Below are 22,928 nucleotides of genomic sequence, written 5' to 3'. Positions count from 1 at the left end.
GAAACCTGGACACGGGTAACTGGATCTATGACTTAGGAACTGCTCTACAGTGTACACTGTTCTCCTAAACTTCCAACAACACAAACTTCTTCTCCTATAATCAGGCATTCACAAATATAAACTAAGAGCAGTACAGATATTTTCATACTTAACTATCTTACTTGCAAATAACTAAGAAAAAGAATGTTAAATCACAATGTTGTAAGAGTGTACACAAGAATAAGCACTCCGTTATACTGCTGTAGTATTATAAACTAATATTATTTGACCCTAAAATTTCATATATCAGAATTCATTATACAAAAGTATAAAAAAGATTTCAGATTGACTACTGCATTACTAGAGACTGGAAAGCTAATGACCACTTTACAACTTGCTGAGACCCAGCTGCTACCAAATACACACACCTGCACGAGATTAGAAAGATGAAAAGTAAGGCAGCATCTGCTGCTTCCGCTATGATAGGACAGCCATGGAGGTATTTGCTGGTACCGTATTCATGGCAAAGGAGTCATGATTTGTGGCCTGTGGGTTTCAAGATGCAGGTTGTAAGGCACAACATTTTCTTGTGTATTATGGCTGAGGCAATGTTGTCTGGAAGTCAGTGATTCTGATGATACCTTTGAGGTCATTAGAAATTAGTAGAAGTGCTAGGGTTCCAGTATCAGCAGTCAGGCCAGAAGTTTCTTATCCCCAAGCTTTCTGATCATCCAGAAGTAGCAGTACTCTTAAACGGCCTCTGTTATCATTCTGTTCTGTCATTAATGCTCTTGCAGCCCTTTCAAAGACTTTGTAACAACTAATCTCATATCAAAACGTATTTCTTCTTAAAGAGAATTGCTTGTTACATAAGATTGTCTGATGACTGATAAATAACCGAGTTGGAAAAGGGCAAGAGGTTATGTACAAATATATGCATAGTATTATTAGCAATAAGGAAAAAAAAAAACTTTAAACAGTATATAAATGCTCAAAAAAAAAAAAACGGCTAACAAATGGTAGTATAGCTATATAACGAAATCATTTTCTTTCTTTTTTCTTTCCTTCCTACCTTCCTTCCATCCTTCCTTCCTTCCTTCCTTCCTTCCTTCTCTCCCTTCCCTCCCTCCCTCCATCCCTTTCTCTCTCTTCCTCCCTCTCTCTTTCCTCTCTCCCTCCAACCCTTCCTTTCTTCCTTCCTTTCTTCTTTTCTTTCTTTCAAAGAAAAAATTCAAATGTACTGAAAAGTTGTATGTATATTACAATGAATTCCTTTATACTTTTGTCTAGATTCACTCATGTGCCAGTGTTATTACATATTTTTGAAATGTAAGGTATTTATAATATATTGAGAGAGAAAAAAATGTAGATCACTGTTCCCTTTTAGTAACCATATATCTATATGCATTAAACAAAGAAATATTTTCTTAGTGGTTTTCTCCAGATAGTAAAATTATAGATGATTATGTTTTTACATTTGCCTATGTGCAGTTTATAATTTTCCTACAAAGAAAATAATAAAACAATAAAAAGAACTAGATTAGTTCTGAGGAAACCTTTGGAAATGTATATAATTTTTTTTAATCTAAATTCCTAGTTCTAGGATAAAGTGAAAATGTCAGTTATCCTTATGGATCTTTACCAAGCTAGAGCATGTCACTTCATTTGGGATTATGCAATACTTCATTAATTTCTGAACCTCTGAATACCTACTATATATTATCAAAACTTGCATAATGTTTTGGATGATACTCTCTGTATAGTTAGATAACGTCATTTTATTTCAAAAGTGACTAATCATGGAAAGCATAATTTATAAATTAATATCTTTCATTTGATTTCTGAAATTTCAAACTAAATAATTCTGGATTACTTGAGAAAGGTTCCTGTGGGGAAGGATAGCAGTTTTCATGCTGTGATTCTCAAACAGCTTTTCTTTATATTTCTCTCCAGTTTCATATCTATTTCAGTTTTACGTCTAGGCCACAGCTACCCTCAACATTTTTTGTAGTTACCAGTTCCAGATAAATGACTTGGAGGTGCTTCAGGGTGAGATGGCCATCATAGATGGATGTCTACAGCTACTCATCATGTTTTTGCCTTGGTAAACAGTTGTAAGCATCAACTACACTGCCTTGGAAAACAGTTGTAAGCATCAACACTGAACTTAAAATTGTCATGGTCTTATATTCATCAACTGTTATTTTATATGGCTTATAGATTTAGAGCTAGAATTTGTAAAGCATGATATAGGTAAATAAACAATAAACACGAAAGCTAACAACCTAGAATTCAGAAAAGCTTGGGAAACTAATTGCAGGCTCTCTTATACATTATAAAGTTAAACAAAAACAAATGAACACAAATAAATAAAGGATGAATTTATGAGTGAATTACTATATAAAGATTGACTGGAGCAATCACTCATAAAAATGTTTGATACCTCTTCACAACATGTGCATAGCGTTTGACACCTGAAGATAATTCTTCCTATTTGATAATTTTCCTTAGGCTGAATTAAAATGATTTCTCTACTCCTTGCAGACATACAGAAAATTGTTATGATGGCCTTCAGAAGGATTGTTGTTTCATGTTAACATAGCTTAATTTTTTCTGCTGTCCAATTTCTTTTATCGTCTTGGTCTTAAAATTATAATTTTTCAACTAAAATTATAGTTAACAGCAGTAACCGCGGAGGGATTAGTGTCAAGTTGTAGGACACTGAAGGCTATAAATTTGCAGTTGAAATTTCATATCAAAGGGAAAGAATAATCAGTGCCTTCCAGTCTTATCAGCACTGTAGATAGAGGTGTATTTCTGGAAAAAATATGCAAATTGTAGATCTTACCATTTGAAGACATTTATTTTCAAAGTGAGGGATTGAACACTTATTTATTTTTCTGTAAAAATTCTAACTTTTAGGTGCATGTAGAGTTTGTTTAAAGCAGCATTTCTATGGCCATTTTAACAAGATACTTGTAGAATAAAAGATTCCAGAATAAAACAAGTTTGAGAAGACTGCATGTTCTATTTACCTCTGTATGTTTGCCACACACGGTAACATACCGAAGGTTCTACTTAGTATACATTTTATAACACACGCTGGGAAATACTACTTTAAAGCAAGGTTCATTTACATGTTTATATGTTTAACTATTTGATATTATTATATCAATTTTTTTGTTTCAAATAACCAATTTTTTAGTCAAAGTATTTATTTCATTTGTTACTTTTTCCAAGAGCCCATTTAGATTTTTCATTTTAGATTTAAATCTTTCCCTTTATTTTTTTAATTTTGTATATTTAAAATGTACAAAATCATTTTTATATACATATATATTGTAGAATAATTACCAAGATCAATATAATTATCTATTGTCTTTCTTTAAATAGCCATTCTAATAGTTGTAAGATGATATCTTATTGAGGTTTTAATTTGCATTTCTCTGATGATTAGTGATGCTGAACACCTTTTTATATACCTATTAGCCATTTGTATGTTTTCTATTGAGTTTTATCAGTTCTTTATATATTTATGATATTATCTCTTATCAAATACAAATAGTCTCAAACTTATGAAGTTTCGACTTACAGTTTTTCAACTTTACCATGTTAAGAAAGCAGTATGCATTCAGTAGAAACTATACTTCGAATTTTGAATTTTGATCTTTTCCCTGGCTAGTGATATATGGTATGGTACTCTCTTGTGATTCTGAACAGCAGCAGCGAGTTACAATTCCCAGTAAGCCGCTCAATTACTAGCATAAAAGATCAATACTTTACAGTGTATTCATTGTGCTACATGAATTTTGCGATTGTATGCTAATGTAAATGTTCAGAGCATGTTTAAGGTAGACTAGGCTTACTGATAATAATGGGTAGGTCAGTTGTACTAAATGCATTTTTGACTTACGATATCTTCAACTTATAATGGATTTATTGGGACCTAACCCTATCATAAGTTGAGGAGCATTTGTATACTGTATACAAATATTTTCTCCCATTCTGTAGGTTTCTATTTCCAATTTATTGATTGTTTTCTTTGTTGAGCAGAAGCTCTTTACTTCAATGTAGTCCAACTTGTTTATTTTAGTTTTTGCTGCTTGTGCTTTTGATATCTTAACCAGGAAATCATTGCCAAGATTGATATTAAGAATCTTTTCTTCTAGGAGTTTTATGGTTTGATGTTTTATGTTTAAGTCTTTTATCCATTTTGAGTTGATTTTTGTGAGTAGTGTAACATAAGGGTCCAGCTTTATTCTTTGCAATTGCATGTTTAATTTTCCCAACACCATTTATTTAAAAGACTTCTCTTTCCCATTGTATATTCTTGGCAACTTTGTCAAAAATTCATTAAATGTATAATCATGGTTTTATATCTAGGCTCTCTCTTCTGTTCCTTTAGTCTATGTGCCTGTTTTTATGCCAGTACCATACTATTTTAATTGCCACAGCTTTGTAATTTAGCTTGAAATATCAGGTGGTGTGATGCCTTTTTTTTTTTTTTTTTTTTTTTTTTTAAGAACTGCTTTGGCTATTCAGGGTCTTTTATGATTCCATGCAAATTTTAGAATAGTTTTTTTCTTTTTTCTGTAAAAAAAATGCTACTGGAATTTTGATAGAAATTGCATTGAATTTGTGGATTGCTCTGAGTTGTATGGCCATTTTAATACTAATTCTTCCAATCAAGGAATACAGGATATCTTTCCATTTATTTGTATCTCCTTCCATCTTCTTCATCAATGTCATAGTTTTCAGTATAGGCCTTTAACCTTTTTGGTTAAATTTATTCCTTGGCATTTTTATTGTTTTCAATGCTTCTGTAAATAGCATTGCTTGGTAAATTTCTCTTTTAGATAATTTGCTGTTACGGTGTAGAAACAAATTATTTTGTTAAATAACCAAGTGAACGATTTAAATCTAGATATCAATACAAGTGCAAAATAACTTGATTAAGGTGCCACATTAAAAACAAACAAACATGCAAAACAACAAAGGAGCTAGAATTTATAAAACTTATCTAAGGTAGCACATGTCAATTTTTTAAAGCATAAAACCGTGTCTTTTAAAATTAATTTTATTACTCATAAAAATTATACATAAAAAGTCATATTTCATAAGGGCAAAATATTACTATTGTGGTTATTATACAGATGATTAACTGATGACGTTATTGGTAGTTTTTTTTTAATCAAAACATATTAAAGATCAGGTAGGAAAAAATGACAATTAATTCATCAGAGTAGATTTCATTTTTTTAATGGCAAAGTGTACAGTGCCGCATTGATGATGCTATGTAGGTGAAACAATTTTATCTAACCTATCAACAATGATGAATCACTAATACTTCTCCTGAATGCATAGTCATCTTTTGATTCCTATAGAGGTCGGTTTACAATATACCAACCAAAAAAGTCAAAAAAACTAACTTAGCTAAAGCCAATTTAAGAATGTGACAGTAATTCTGATTGTGTGTATGAGTCCACGCTAAATTTGTTAATATCTCATATTGTTTGCACTGCTCTTTATACTACAAATATTTAAATCAGCTGTCTTCTGAAATTCAGGGTTTTAACCAGAATCTCACTAAGACTTCCCTTGATATTTAGGTTTAAATAAAAAGGGATTTACAAAACTGTCAGTGTATACTGAACAAAAAACCATGTAAAACAGTAATAAACTAGAGAGATTGCTTGGTTTTAACACAAAACAATGCCTTGTAACCCTAAGAGATAGATAAACCTGCCAAAAGAATCACAATTTTAAATGTGTGACTTTATTGAAATAGTAAATTAGTGTAGGAAAGGATTTTAAATCAATTTATTAGTTGTTATGTTCACTTCACTTGACTACTAGCAGTAGAATCAGAAAGAAAAATAAATTAAGTAGAATACACTGAAAAGAGTTGGACTTCATAGTAAATAGGAAAGCACACAGAATTTTTCTCCTAAAAAAACCTAAACAAAACAAAAGATAAAAATAAGCTAACAAAAACTATATCATATATTGTATAAGACAAGTCAGTAGAAGAATGTTTCAAAGTCAATTTTACTTTTATATTTTATAGCAAGCAGAATAAAATCTGTAAGGGCAAAATCAGATTGGTGTTTGCCAGGAACTAGGGATGAAAAGAAGATAGTGAATGCAGAGGAGCATGACAAAAATTTTAAAAGTAATGGAAATACTATATAGCTCAGCTGTGATGATGTTTATGTAATTGCATTTGTCAAAATTCATCAAGCTACACACTTAAAATGGGTAAATTTTGTTATATGTAAATTATATCTCAATTTATCCATTGAGCCTAATTTAATAAAAAGAATACCATCCCAAGGTCTGATGGACAAGTACAGTAGACTACCATCTTCCATGATTGGGATAACACACAATTAATGAAGTTTGAACTAGTATTTGATTGAGGGCAACCATTATACTTTTTTTTAAAATCAAGCTTGTAATACAATAACCTATATGTATCCTTTTTTCTCATAATTATTTAAAGATTTCACCTGATATATTTATGTCCACATCATGAAATTAGCAAGATCTTTTGGAGTCTGCAGATTATGAGTATCTAATATTCTGTACAGCCTTATACTATCTACAATTTAATAAGCACTTTTTGTTATAGAAAATATTATTCGGTGTAGAAAAATCATTTTGAATTTGTTTTTGTTTGTTTGTTTTGGCTTCTGCTAAATTATATGGCACAAGCCAAAACTATCTGTGATAACAGAATCTAAATAAACTTAAAACATAAGGTATTGAAGACTATTAAAAAATATCTCTGTAAGTGAAGTTACATATGTTCTGATATTGAAATTAAATTCTTTTTTGAAATAAACATTTTAAATATATATTTTGAATGCCAGTAATGGTAATATCACTTTAGTTAAATCATATAAATTACTGTGGGTTTGTATTTCCTTCAGTGCTCTTAACCTTTATATTTGTAAGAGTGTTTTTATATTTTAAAGAAAAATATATGCTATATTTGTGTATGCGAATATAACTTAAATTATCATGTATGCATAATTTAATATATAAAGATAAATAATTCTCATGTTTTAAAATTATATTTGGTATTGTTTGTTTACACTTGTGATAATCCTACCCTTCTAAATTGTCAATGGAACACACACATACACATGCAATCTCTACTGAAAGAAATTTCCTTTTAATACAGATTCAAGTTTATTATTAGGTTAGCATGTAAACATTTTCAGTTATAGAACAAAAAGTTCCCTTCTCCAAACAAATAAGAAGGTACATCTGCCATGTCACTATTCATTATTTAGACACCATGCTGTACTATCAGATACTAATTAGGTTTAGATACTAATATTTTACAGTGTTCAGTTATAAAATGTGCAAAGACATTTTTAAAGCCATTATATTCTCACACATTTCTATAAATTTCATATTTCTATAGACAAATATTTCATAGATACGATACACCTTGAAGTTTATTTCTATTTACCCACAAATTTCAATGGTTACATATTTTCCAATATTCTCAAAATAGGAATATTGTAACACATGAGAAGGAAAAGATAACTTTTAAACTAACTTTCCACAATTTCTGGATACTGGAGCTCATAATTTCTTATTCACAAATCACCCACTTATTCAGAAATATCTTAACTTCCCAAGGGAGACATCTGCCCATATCTTCTTCTTTTGAGTTTTTCCCAGGCAGATGAGAGAGTTAGAGGACTCAGAGCAGTACATAGAGCAGAGGAATTCACTTACAGATCTGAATATAATGTAGGGCATGTACATTGGGGTTTGGCTGATTTTATTATTTTATTTTATTTTATTTTATTTTATTGTATTGTATTTTATTTATTTTATTTTAATTTAATTTTATTTTATTTTAGGTGAGGCAACCCTTGGTTGACCTCACAGACTGCAAAGACTTTGTCAGCTTACAATCACTTATTTTTTAATTTTTCATGCTTACAGCACCTGGTCTTCCTAGGTGGTCTCCCATCCAAGTACTAACTAGGCTCGACCCTGCTTAGTTTCCGAGATCAGATGGGATCAGGCTTGTTCAGGGTAGCATGGCTGTAGACTTGGCTGATTTTAAATATAGAGATTCATCCATTTCATCTTTTATAATGTCTTCTTTATTATACTACATATGAAAATATCAATGAAAACTATTAAACTAGGGAATACTTTATGAAAGTCATAAAATGTTAGTTTGTACTACATTTCAATCAAGAATTATGTCTAATCCAAAGCACCGTTCATTATTTCTTTTTCTAATTCAGTTTCTGTGACACTTATTGGAAACTCTGTGGGCATAAAAAGGTCATTTCTAATATACACCAACAGCCTTTAGGATTGCAAGGAAACTACCCACCGCCCTGCAGTGGTGGCACGGTTGCTTTAATTCTGAGAAATAACATACATCATTTTATCTGCAGTAAAAGTCATAAAAAAGAATGTAGAAATAAAAGTATAAACTCTACTAATAAACAAAAAAGTTTTGCAAAATTCTTTAAAACAGATGAGAAGTGACTAAATTTAAAAAAACAACTCTAGTGAGACATCACAAACTTACATAATTTTTTTGAAGCTATTTCATAGGAAAATGCATCTTTTTCTTTTCTATGTTTTTAAAAATATTTTCTAAATATCTTGAATTTAGTTTTCCTTATATTCTAGGAGTTAGACACAGATCCTGCTCTCAGGGGGCTTAAGCATAGTTAAAAACATAGGACAGGTCCCCAAATTACTCAAAATATGAATGAGGGGTAAGAAATCCAAAAGTAATTAAGTTTACCACAAAATGTCAAGAATGCAGACTTGGGAACCTGGGCGCTAAATTCAATTCTTAAGAAACAAATTTACATTCATACATATATTCTATGTTTGATTTATACCTACAACATAACCATCACAGAGTAGTGTTTGAGGAATTTTAGACCCTAAGAAATTGGGTGAAGGCATATTGATAAAAACTCTGCAACAGATCATTTCTTAAAAACACTTATAGATGGTTTTATGCATATTAAAAAAGAAACTAAATATCAAGAAATGCCAAATTATAGAGGAAAAAGTCTGTTTTACATAATCATTTTATAAAAAAAAAAAACACAGTTTATCTTACCTCTGCGACCAGTTGCTGAAGAGATGGTGAAGCTACAGAATACAGACTTGAGTTACCCCTTATGGGACTATGGAGACTGACATAAGCCACAGCATTTCTCTGCAGAACCTTCTTGAAATCCTGAAATCAAAAAACACACAAAAACATGTATCTCTAACATAAATAAAAATAACAGATTCTATTTAATCCGTTATATATTAAATAATAAACACTTTCTACTTAAAATCATTACATTATATAAGTATTTTTTTAAAAAAGGAATATCATACTATTTAATAGCATGCACAAAGTCATAAAAGCATTTTAAATAAGGGTGGTGAGAAGTTACATATAATATGATAAAATATTTTAAAGTGTGTTCCTGAAAAAAGTCAAATTTTAAGATAAAATGTTCTTAAATGGTTAATATACAAAATTCATCTTCATAATACAGAACAGAATATTTGATCTGCTGACAGAAGTTAATTTTATAGTCTATGAATTAGAGAACAGACATGGGAAAACTACTTCAGTGATTAATAAACCATCCTTTTCCTTTGAAGCAATGAGATACTTTTTACACAAAGTGGCTCTTTATTCTAAGCAAATTGAAGAATAATACAATTGTGTTCCTGCACGTATTACCCAAAATAAAACCTGATGCATTTCATACACATTAGTAGCATAAAATGATTCAGTAGAATAGGTTTTATACTTCTCTGCTAAACCCTAGTCCCTAAAATTGAAGGCCAGTGATCCTATTAATAAGGTACAACTATAATTTTTCTCCTATTCTTGAACAAATGAGTAATAACCATGGTGGCAGTTCTATAGAAATATCCTAAAAACTGTATTACTTTATGTCTTAAGAACATGTATTTTTTTCTTCTAACATTATCAGAGGAAAGACTTCAACGACTTGTATACCTAGCAAATCAGTAGTTACTTCTGCTTTATGTTGCATATTCAGCTATGCCTCTATAAGAGAGGTATAAATAAAATTGATTTAAAATTAATAAGTATTTTAAATAAAGAGGAACAGTAAACTTTAAGTTCAAATGTTATGTTTCATACATAATATATTTTAAAAGTCCATTGTTATGCAAACACTATAAAAAAACAGTTCCTATTTATACACCAGCACATAGACACTATCTATATATTAGTCCATTTAATTCCCAAGAGACTCTCACGATATAGACATTAGTGTACTCATTTGAGAAATCAAATCTTGTCTAAGACCACATGTTTTATGGTAGAGAAGATTTGAACTCAGACTTCTTTAACTGTAAAATCTATAGTGTTTCCATAATAGCCGGAATGAAAGTTCTTCACAGAAGAAATGATATCGTTTGAAGAATCTCTTCAGTAAAATATAATAATTTTCCTCAAGGATCAAGATCAGTATTGAGTCAATTCTATAATAATTCTATCACTATAAACTATGTTTTAAAGTTTATCGACCAATATCACTTAATCTTTTTAATTACACCTGTGGATGTCAAGGGGTTCTTATGCAAACAAAATTAAATAGGACAGTATGACATGTCAACAAGTGCTTTCCTCACTCAACTTCACCAGGAAATATATTTAGAGCATAAACTTGTTTCTGTGCAAAAGAAAATGTTTCTCATAGAGATTTGATAAGAGTAGATAGAACAGGAAAACTAATAGTTTTCTAAACTCTTCCTCAACTAGATAGTTACAAAATGACTTCATAAATTGTATTGTATTCTAAGATATAGTAATTTACAACAGTATATTTGAAAAGCTAACAGTCAAATCTATATATTATTCACCATTTTCTTTACTCAAATATCTTTGCCCAAAGAGTCACAGAAAAAGCTAGAAAGTTACTGAATACATCATTAGTTGTCAAATATGCATACATACATAAATATTCTAGGATAAAGGGAACTAGAATTTTTTAATAGGAAGAGCCTTTTCTAAGATAAATATTTTTTCCTATTGATGTTCACATTATAGTAGTAATTTTAGTATCTGTTGACTGAGAAAATATAAAATCACCAAAATGTAAAACAGATTTAGCAAGATTTAAAAATAAATTTGTATTTTGTTAAGCATAAACATATCTACCTAATTTAAAAATATCATTGGTCAAATACATGCAAATCAACATTATTGATTCAACTCAAAGGCTATGATGCTTGATGCTCAAATATATTCAAGGACTTTTTGCAATAAACTTCCTCATGCACAGGAGTTAAGTATATTTAAGTTGGGAACTACAACTATTAGACAAACTTGCTTTGAGAATGTATTTCAAATATACATATTAATTTAACATTAACATAATTTTTTGTGAAAGTTACTAGACAGATGTCATAAAGATTATATGATATAATGGAATGAATTTTTGGAATTTGGAAAGAATCTTGAAGACATTATTTTAAAATGTCCCTTATTGTTATAAGAGAAACTAAAACTCTTTTCTTTACAATAAATATATTATGATTAATTAAAATCAGCCCAGATCACAAATATATTCCCCACAAATATTTATGTATGTATGCATATTTAACTTATTTACATCTTTAACATAAGTAATTTGGAATAGAAGTTTGAGAGGTTGTTTTAGCTATTGCATTTTCCACCTTACTAAAAATTTGTCAATTTAAAAAGGTTCTTTCAGCAATGGAATTTATTCATCTGATTAGTTCTTTTGAATATGGAACAAGCATTCACACCATTAATTTACATATGGAAAAACATTCCAATTTGTACTGTATGACTCTTGATATATTTTATGCTGCAATTTTTTTATCTGTTTTGACTTTTCTTTCCTTCAAATTAAGAAGACACTTGTTATATTCTTCTATATTCTTTTTTGACATTTTCTTCGATATTCATAGATATTTGATTTTTTTAAGCGCTTAAATAAAAAATGAAATGAGAATTTGTCATTAGATATTTAAGATTGTTTTCTCCAAAGCTGAGGTAGTAAGTAAACTAAAATGGTTTTGCTTTCATAGCTAAAAATGCATAGTTCTTTTCTATGTATTTCCATTGCACCACTTTTTTAAAAATTGTAAAAGTGAATAGAATATCTAAGTTTTACAATGATTTTGTTATTGTTAATCTGACATCAATCCAATTATTATTTGTCATATTCCATTAAAAAATTGCAACTATGAGACACAGACATGACAGAAACATCTGAAACTTAAATATTCCAGTGTTTTCTAACCATGGCCTGTTCATTTGGATAAAGGCTTCTTAAGGTATGTAAGTAGATAGTTAGGTATGTAGCAGGAAAGAAGGAGCAGAGAGATAGAGGTGCAAGAGCAGAGGAAGAAGTAGTGGAGGGAGAGAAGAAAAGAGGGAGAAAGAACAAAAAACCACTGTTTTGAGTCAAGTCTCTATATTGCATAGCTAAGCTATAATGCTAAATTTATAAAGATTTAACATAGGAGACCATTCCGTAATCTCAGATAATTGCAAAAACATTTGAAAAAGTAAGGTAATGGTATATAACACTTGATCCTTTCTTGTCCTGCCACTGTCTAAGGAGATACACAATAACCAGCTAAAAACTATTGTGGTTACATGAGAGTCTATATATAGATATGGAAGCAACAAGAAGAAGATGGTTGGCAGATCATACACAGTACACCGTGGTCTCACTCTAGTTCCCTTTCATTTTTATGAGTGATCTCAGCAACCTGACAAACATGACATACTGGTTGAGATACACATTCTTGTCTTTGGCTTCAACAATTTTATTTTGTCTATGAGAGAGAGGGAGAGAGGGAGAAAGGGAAAGAGGGAGAGAGTAATGTAATTAATGTGCATTTACCTCTCCCCATTCATATGAGCCAATATTGCCAAAAGCTGTTCCTCCCCAGGAACAGAAGACAATACTGCGGTCTGGTCTCCATCCTCTCTTAACTCTTAACATCAAGGCCTGAATAAAAGCTGTGATTATGGCAGTGCTACTGGCCCATTCTTGTCCGCTATAACTGTATGCAGTATGATGGTGGCTGCCAACTATGATATACCGATCTGGAAATAGAAGGAAACATGAGCCATTAAAACAAAATGTAAACCTTAACAATAAATTTAATGACATTTACATAATCCTATTGCACAAATGAGCAACGATTATGCAAAATTGTTCTAATAATTAAGACTACTTTACATTTTTCATCCACTGTCTTGATTTACACATCTGTGTATATCAAAGCAGAGGCAGCTGCTGAACCCAATTATGAACTCAAAGCTTAGAACCATATTACTGTCCTTTGCAACATGCATATTAATTAATGAGGCATACAAATATGCCACAATGAAACCTTTATCTAACATTTTTCCAGAATCATAGTGGGAAGTGCCCTATAAACAATGTGTGTATGCTCAGTAAATATTAATGGACTATTAATACATTTGAGGGAGCAGTTGTTGATTAGCAGTAAATATTAAAAAATGTGGTGGTCATGTATGGATTTTGCAATAAATAAAGTACTTAGGGAATTCATTATAGCTTCTAATTTATAATTTTAGCCTCTCTCCTTTCTCTGGAAAAAAAAAATCAACATCAAAAGGCATCTAACTACTGTAAAAGTTTCTTTTTCATATATTTTATTTCATATAATCATACAAAACCTATTAGATACTCTATTAGAAAGATCTCAATGACACATAGATACAGATGTTCAATATACATCACTGACTATTGTCATCAATAAGGTAGGCTAAAAACATACTTCCAGAGTTTCCTCTGATTTTGTTGTCAGTGAATGTTATCGGTAAACTGCTAGCTTTACTTAAGAAGTCTTATACGTTTATGTAAAAAGATTTCTTTATTGAGTGCCATTTCATTAGGAGGTGTCCAATAGCTCAATGATTAAGTGTTCAGATTCTGAAGGTTGCTTTCTTGGGTTTGGATCCAATCTATTCAACTTACTATTTGTATGACCTTGGAAAGCTTATTTAACCTCTCTATGCCTTAATTTCTTCAACTATAAAGTGGGAATAAAAATAGTACATACATCATTTAGTTGTTTTGAGTTTTAACTTAGCTCCTATTTGTAACACACTTTGAACAGTGTCTGACACATAATAAGTACTATATATGTATGGAATAAATTAGTCACCACTTGACTCATAGTATTGAAAGCTACTGTATAGGAAACGTCACTGGGTGAAGCTATTTTAGTCTCCCATACTGATATTGGAACCAGCAATGAATTTGACCTGCCAATATTTTATCAAAATTTAATTAATGATATACATAGTATGTCTGCAAATGTTGGAACTCTGAAAATTTATTCATGCATTTCCTAGATATGAGTTTAGAATTGTCTTTATTCTAAATAAACATCTAAAAATCTTAGTACTAATTAATGATTATTTCTAATTTACAGAGTCATTCAAAATCATGTGAATGAACAGTCAATATATTTGTGTAGAATTCAAATAAACAACATTTGAGAAAGCTTTGCTAATATGCACTAAAGAATACTACTGGTAAATTAATTTTTTTCTATATTGAATTTCTATAAGAGAAGTTTTTATCCTACAGCTATTATAATAGTGTACAAGTTGCTTTTTCAATAATAACTTGCAAATTCATCAACATTGATAAATATTTCCAGTGCTTCAATTAGAGATTCTTATGATGGGAATTTGTTGAAACAGCTAAGATGTAATGGTAACAATTTTTAAATTTCTTTACATTTTATATTATGATAAGAGGTTGTTCAACATTACTACTGTAAGGAAATCAGAGAAAATACATACTGCCCATGAATTTTGTAAGAGTTGGCTGGCAAGAAACTGGGTGGTATGTAAAAGTTGATCTCGGAATTCTCTGGGTTAGCAATTGTGGGGTCAATGTGACTAACGTCACAGAGAACAGTTGGCCAAGGAGAATTTGAGATATCCCAAATAAATTAACAGAAATGTACTAAAAAGATTGTTGCATTCTACACTGTATAATGAGCACATCAGACAGTAATATGTGATTCAACCTCACAATATATTTAGAAGTGTTACTTTTAATCTCAATATATATTATTTTTACTTTTTTAGCCTATATAATATCTGAAGATTCCATCAGCATCCTATAACAAAGAGCAAATTTATTTAAAATTTAACCAGGTGATCATTTTCAAAAGCACCTTCAAAACCTAAAGCCATGCAAACATTATGCAGAATTGTCAATGGACTAAGAGTCAGAGGCAGAACACAGATTAACACTGGAAGATTAGATTTGAAGACCATATATAAATAAACTAAAATATTTTCTTTTTCAAAAAGGCTTTAATTGATAGAAATGCTTTCAATAGTCTCATAAGGAATAAAAGAAAGAAAAATGTTGTTTTTTATAGCTTCTCTTCACCAGGCACATGCCAATTTAACAAATCTAAACTCTGTTTTCTGTTTTGTTTCTATTTTCCCATTACTCTCTATACTATGATTTATTTTTGAAGAGATATGGTAAGAAAGAGAAGATGTATTTCTTGGTCTTATATTAACCCACTACTCAATAGTATAAACCTCTAGTTATATCTAAAATAGAATATTTAACTATGCTATTAAATTATGATTGAGCAATTTTTTGTGATGTTTTATATAAAGTGTAGACTATAAATACTTAATCATGCTTACCTGGAGAAGTCAAGCCCTTTAAATATCCAACAACATTAGTGACTGTTTTGAACTTTGTGACAGTCTGCACTTGCATGTTGACAATTCTTTCTTCTAAAAAAAATAAAATAAAAGATGCTTGTTTCTCTATATTTTATCTTTTCTTAAAATATTCAAATGGATTTATCCAATACCCTCAGCAAAATAATTCAAAATAATTAAATTTCTGTAGATAACTAAAGTTATACTTTTTTGACAAATATTTATTCAATATTTTGTGGAGACTATGTTAGGTGCTTGTTATGCAATGATGACTAAGATGCAATTGCTAGCCTCATAGAACTGCAGAGCCATAATTAGGTAATTCTAAACTTCACATTTAATGCTACAATGGGGTTCAACATGAGAATACACAGAAGACTACCTTGGGGAGATGCGGCAACTTACACTTTTTAAAAAAGGAAATAAAATAGATCAGATAAAAACATTTCCAAAGAATGATAAGTACTTGTTTAATGTCAGAAAAAGAACATGTGAAAGATAATTTAAATTTTCCTGTATGGTTCACTGTTATTTTATCATTTTGAAAACTGCAAAAGTATTCCAAAAAATAAATAGATCCTTAAAGCTGTACATATTGGAGTCTTCATTTCTATGTTTGTAGTTCTCTCACCTGTATTCTAAATCTCCACCAATTGTTCTTCCTCTTTGAGTCCTTCTATTCATGTTTGATATTCGAAATTTTTGATGACGAATAAGTCAAAGACACAATACAAGGGATTCCAGTCACAGCCCTAAAGTGATCTTTAAAGGCCTTTAACAGTAATATGTTAATCCTGTATTTTATGGATTCTGGAAGTCTGAGAGATTTCTAAGGGGAGTTCAAAGTTAACCAGGTGGTCATGTTGGAGCAGGGTGTGGGTGGGTGGCAATTACAAAGCAGCTAATTCAAAATAGATAGCTTGTAGTACTGACAGGCCTCCAAATGTCACTTCTGATTTCTAGATGAGAATTGTTATGATAAATAAGTTGCTTTTATCTTGAATGTGCCGTACTAACAATTTCAGTGGAAAATCATTACAATGAATCTGTTAAAATTATAACTAAAAAAACAGTAAAGAAACCCTGGAAGAATACTTGAGCTCCTCATGTGTGAAAAAGAAAAATGAAATATATTTAGAGCCCAGTATTGTGGTTTTAATTTAGATGCTATGTATTTTTGTTTGTTTTAAATTAACATAGCTTGTTTTTTAGACCAGCTTCAGATTGACAGAAAAGTTTAACAGAAAGTACAGCTCCTGAATATCCTTTCTCTCCTTCTCCCCCTATTATTAACATCTTGCACTAGTGTGATGCATTTGTTACCATCAATGAGCCAATATTAATACATTGTTATTACTAAAGTCCATAGTTCCCACTAGGGCTCATTCTTTGTGTTGTATACTCCATGGGTTTTGACAAATGCTTAATGACATATATCCAACATTACAAAATAGTCATCATATACATCATACACAACAGTTTCATTGCCCAAAATATTTCCTGTGGTTGACCTATACATCTTTCCCTTCCACCCTTCCTCTTGAGCCCCTAGCAACCATTGATCTTTTAAATGTCTCCATAGTTTTGCTTTTTCAAGAACATCATGTAGTTGCACTCATATGTTAGTTTTTAAGGTTTCTTTAATTCTCTATTCTGTTCGTTTCAATTAGTCTAGATAAGTAAACTTTAGATAAGGGAGTCATTACATATATATACTCACTCTTTCCAGCTTGTTTTTGAGTTAGATATGGATAAACTTCTCTGGTTTTCTAAGATTCAATATTTTTTTTTCTAATTCAGCAGTAAGAAAATCTTACAATATATCTAAATATGCTTATACAATTAATACAAATGTGCAATATATTGCTTGGAATATTACCTTACATTAGTATAGTGGCTTACAATTTATAATAGCCACTTTCACAAACGTATACTAATTCTCAATTGTTCACAGTGATTCTTGAAACCACCAAGTTAAAGAATTTCTGTTATCTTCATTTATTGAATGGAGTGCTTAGGGGTAAAACAGACTCAAACCCAGGAGGCCTTCATATAAATAACATTTTTATCTGAACAATAAAGTATATCTCACAGTAAGACTTTAGTTTATATATATATATGAGATATTCCTCATACATAAAAAAATTTTAAATACAATATACAATGATCCACATCTAGTTTTAACATGTTATTTTACTATATTTTCTTCATCAATATTCTTTTCCAATGAACAAATAAATATAATCTTATAGATTTGGCTCTTACTCTGAGGTTAATGTTAATCATTTCAAGATTTTCATTTTATAAATACAGATAAATTGATAGACCGATGGTCAGATACATAGATATAGGTAGTCATAGGCATAGGCACAAAATGGAATAACCATATTTAATTAATTTACAGGTTATGAATTTTATACAAATTATGTGTTTTTTCCACTTAGCATTATATTTTTTTAAATTTTTTTGTGAAAGTAAATGGAGCTCTTGATCATTCATTTTTAACGGCTAAATATTTAATCTTAGAAACCACCCCATTTATTTTACAGTGCTTATACTGAAAATGAGTGAGGTTATTTACAAATTTTCAACATTATGTTATGGCAAAGAACATTTTTACATTTCTTGTGCACATATGTCATACATTCTTAAATAGATAACAAGTAGAATTTCTGAATTATGATACAGTATGTGTACCTTCAACTTTATTAGATATGAAGAGATTGCTTCTTAGACTTAAAATTTCACATTCTGATGTTTATAAGAATTTTATTAATATTTTATTTTGCATTGCCTTGATTACTAGGGAGGTTCATCAATTTTTCATAAGTATATTCATAATTCCAGTTTCTTATTCATATTCTTTGAGTATTTTTCTTTGAGTTGCTTACATTTATGGGTATTTTTATGATTTAATTTGAATATTATTTCCTTTTTAATTATATATTATAAACACTTTCTGTAATTTTCACTTTCTCAATACTCATGTTGATGGTCAAATACTTATGAAAGATGGTCAAATTTATCAATATTATCCTTATTTTGAGGGGGAGTTATATTTGTTTGTTTTGTTTTGCTTAGGAAATACTTTTTATTATTCTGATATCAAGAAAATGTTCTTCAAGTATTTTAAAGCTGAATTTTCAAATGTGTGTCTTTAATCCAGCCAGAATCTGTTATGATGTAGCATTCAACTTTACCTCTGACTCATAGTCAATTGTTCTCACATAACTTATTTGATAATTTTTCCCCCACAAAGTATTAATAAAGCTGCTGTCATATAAAGAAATCTAATTCATACATGGATTTGTTTTGGGCCTTGCTATTACATTTTACTTTACCCAGTGCCATATTGTTTAAATTAATATAACTTTATAGTGACTGAAATGGTGGGTCTTCTATCATCATCATTGTCATCATCATCATCATTATTATCATATAATTATTATTATTCAATTTGGGGGGTATTTATGGATCATTATTTTCATATGAACTTATGTGTTGGATATCATGAAAAGACATTTCAGGATTTCATTAACATTACATTAAATTAATGGACTCATTTGAGGAAATTATAGAGTCTTCTATCCATGAACATGTTGTACCTCTCAACTTATTTCAATTGTTTTTATATCTTTTAATAAAGTTTTATTTTTTCTCCATAAGTTTTGCAAAACTATTATTAAATTTATTTTACAGTTTCTCTGCCATGTTAACAAAATATAACATGTACAACTTATTCTATTGTATATAAGCATGTAATTTAATTTTGTATCTTGGTCTTACAATGAGCCTTCGTATTAATCTCCTATAGGTTCTAATAGTTGATCTATAGGGTTTTTATTTTTTTAGTTTCAGTGTAGACAACTACCTCAAAAAAGATACTTTTGTTTATGCCCTTCACACTTTCATAGCTTTTACTCACTGTTCTTATCATCTTGTCTAAGACTGTCAGTGCAGTGATAGCAGCATTCCCTGGTCCCTGCTTTGTGTTCTTCACTTTAAAAAAATGTTTCTAAGATTTTCTTATTGAAAGAAAAAAGATGTTTCCTATAGATTTCTGGCAAATTCCCTTTATCAGATTAAGGATGATCATTTCTGTTCTTACTTTGCTAAGAGATTTTATCAAACAGATGTTGAATTATCTTTTCATAAAATTGTAAGATTTTTCCCTTTATAATGTCAAATAAAATATATATATTTATGGAATAACTCTGCTTGGTCATAATATGTATTCTGTTTTGTTATTAATATTCTAGAATATTTACATATATATTTATAAATGATAGGTTGATAATTTTACTTCTCATTTGTCTTGTCTCATTTAATATCTGTATTATACAATCGCACAAATGTTTAGGAACTTTTTCTTCTTTTCTTAGATTTTGTAAGAGTTTTTGTAGCATAGACATTTTCCATTTTACAGAGTGTTAGGAATTTGTACATAAAATTATTTGGTTCTGTCTATGGCCATGCTACTCTGAACAATCCCAATCCTGTCTAATCTCAGAAGCTAAGCAGGGTCACGCCTGGTTGGTACTTGTATGGGAGACCACCTAGGAAGGTGCTGTAGGTGTATTTATTAAATAAAAAATAAGGAGTTGTAAACTGACAAGGTCCTTGCAATTTGTGAGGTCAACCAAGGGTTGCCTCACCTAAAAAAATACCAAAAAATCAAACACAAAAAACTATTTAGTTCTGGCATTTTCTGTATGTGGGGGACACGTTTTCATTCAATGTATATTTTCATTTTATTTCACTTAATATTTTCAAACAAATATTAAAATGGCTATAAGTATATTCATATTTTTAACATGTTTTCTTCTCAATTTATTTGCATTTAGTTGTTCATTCTATTATGCTTAAAAATCATTGCCAATTAATCTGTCATTTTGTCTCTTTTTCTACTTCCAATATTACTTATTTATGTCTCCTTTTTTTCTTTCCTCAGTTTTGTTAGAAGTAAACTAATTTATTAGAATTTTCAAAGAACCAGTTTTGGAGTTTGTGGCTATTCGTTATTATTTTTTCTTTTTTTTTTATTTCAGTATTATATTCTACGCTTATTATTAACTTTGCTAAAATTTACCTGAATATATGCATATATTTTCTTGTTTTTTTTTTTAACCTAACTTCTTAAGTTAAATGCTTAGCCCATTCCCTTTCAATCAATCTATCATCTATCTATCTATACACACACACATACAGTTAAGTCTACAAATTCTCTATGTAGCGATAATCCATTAATTTTGATATATGGTCTTATTATCTTATAGATTCTATTTTTTTACTTCTATTGTAATTCTTTATATATATATTAGTTGAAATACTTTTAATATATTAAAATACAAGGTATATGTTATTGTTTGGATATTGATATCTAACTTAATTATGGACAAAAGGCAAGATCTATATGCTACTAATACTTTAATATTAGGTGGGATTTATTTTGTGACCATTATATCTGATAAATGGAGAATAAACACTTTTATAAATGTTCCATATAACCAATGTGCATTCTCTATGAAATGGGTGCAGCATTCCATACATATGTTCTGTAGATCAATCTTGAAAAACTGTGTGTGGCTATAACTTTATTAAATATTCAATATATGTTTTCTGTTAATTATTGAGATACATTAAAGTTTCCCATATGATGTTAATTTATCAATTTATCCTGGCCACACTATAAAATTTGCTTTCGTATAATTTTAGACTAGTTTCTGATATACAAGTTTAGAATTGCCGTATCTTTGTTATTTCTATACAAAATATATTAAAAATTATTCCTTATATATTCTCTATCTCAATTTTTTTCTAAAGTCTTTCTCCCCAGTCTCACTTCGATGTTAATGTAATTATTCCAGTTTTCTTTTGCTTAATATTTCTCTGATACATATTTTCTCAGCATTACATTTACTTTGCCAGGTATCCTGGGGACAATTTTTATGTGGGGACAATTTTTATGAGGATTTCTTGGTTTGGTGTTTCTATGCTACAATTGTAATGAAAATTCTGAGCCAGGGCTTTTGATTTTTAAAGGCAGATTTATTTTTCTTTTTCATCCAGAGCTCAGGCAGAAGAAAGCTTTTCTTTACCAGTGGGTAGATTTCTTTTCAGTCTTTCTATTCCTACCCCATGGTCCTGGTTTTATATAGTGATGTTAGTTAAAATTCCCTGCTCATGACAGGCACACGGTCATGTCTTTTGTCCCAAGGTGATTGTTATATCCCCATCCTAATTTACCAGGATCCTAACTTCTGCACCAGGCAATCAGGAAGTGAGCTCTTTTGCTATTTTGTTGTTGTTGTTGTTCTGTCTTCATTTTTGCTCCTGGATATTTGACAATCTTTTTTGATAGTTGGTTTTTAAGACATGTTTCCTTCTGTATTACACAGAGTTCCTAGATATTTGTATGGAAGGACCTCATACTATTTTATCCTGCCCTCTTCTACATCCTGAAGTCTAAGACCCCCACTTAAAAGAAACACAAAGATTTGAGAAAGTGAAGACAACATTTTGCTCTGATAAAGATGCTATATTTACATTGGATATTTTCAACTGACAGGACTTCCTTATGTATCACTGGGCATAGACCAGTTCCACATAATGACTTGTAGTAGCAAAAAGCAATTTTTCATATATTTATTTACATCCCAATATATTATGTTGATCCTATATGTATTGTTTTATAGTATTCCATATCCGTGATTGAAAACAAATGTGTATAGTATTTTTTCCTTCAATAGAAGCAGCACCATGATCACATTTTCAACTTTAATAATGAATATCAGTAAAATCTTGAATAAACTCACTCTCATAAGACATCTATTGCTGTTGTCATTGTTAATTTTGACAACTAATTGGTAAAGCTATATTACTCTTCATAGAAATAACAACAGCAATCCTATCCTTTGGAACTTAGTCTACAAGAATAATTGAACTGTTTTCTGTATAGTCTATAATATCAATTATAAAAAAAGAAAAAATAGAAATATCCCAAACTGAGAAATTACTTAGAAAATTGTGATAAAATATGTGGCTGTTAAAATGTAAACATAATATTTAGAAACATGGTATATTATAAGTGAAAAGAATAACATACAAAGAGATATACATATTGATTGAACTTAGGTAAAAATGTGCATATTTATGGGCAAAATATGAGAAAGAGAAAAATAATAAATGAAACCAAAATTGG

At 29.9% G+C, this 22,928-nt stretch overlaps 1 protein-coding gene and 1 pseudogene across 1 annotated transcript in view; both read right to left on the bottom strand.

The window, feature by feature from the left end:
• Positions 1–22,928, bottom strand: part of NAALADL2 (N-acetylated alpha-linked acidic dipeptidase like 2) — a gene marked incomplete at its 3' end in the record, with an annotated part of 657,209 nt that overhangs the window by 84,105 nt on the left and 550,176 nt on the right. Inside the window, exons 7-9 of the mRNA XM_011380947.1 lie at positions 15,707–15,799; positions 12,894–13,099; positions 9,098–9,217 (exon numbers count right to left, since the gene is read on the bottom strand). Coding sequence (XP_011379249.1) covers positions 9,098–9,217; positions 12,894–13,099; positions 15,707–15,799 — 419 coding nt within the window. The remainder of the gene's footprint in view (positions 1–9,097; positions 9,218–12,893; positions 13,100–15,706; positions 15,800–22,928) is intronic.
• On the bottom strand, positions 7,936–8,054 carry LOC111732967 (annotated as a pseudogene).

This window comes from Pteropus vampyrus, unplaced genomic scaffold (assembly GCF_000151845.1).
Source record: "Pteropus vampyrus isolate Shadow unplaced genomic scaffold, Pvam_2.0 Scaffold12, whole genome shotgun sequence".
NCBI lineage: Eukaryota > Metazoa > Chordata > Mammalia > Chiroptera > Pteropodidae > Pteropus > Pteropus vampyrus.
The sequence above is the reverse complement of the archived record's forward strand: the minus strand, read 5'-3'. Positions and strand labels throughout refer to the sequence as shown.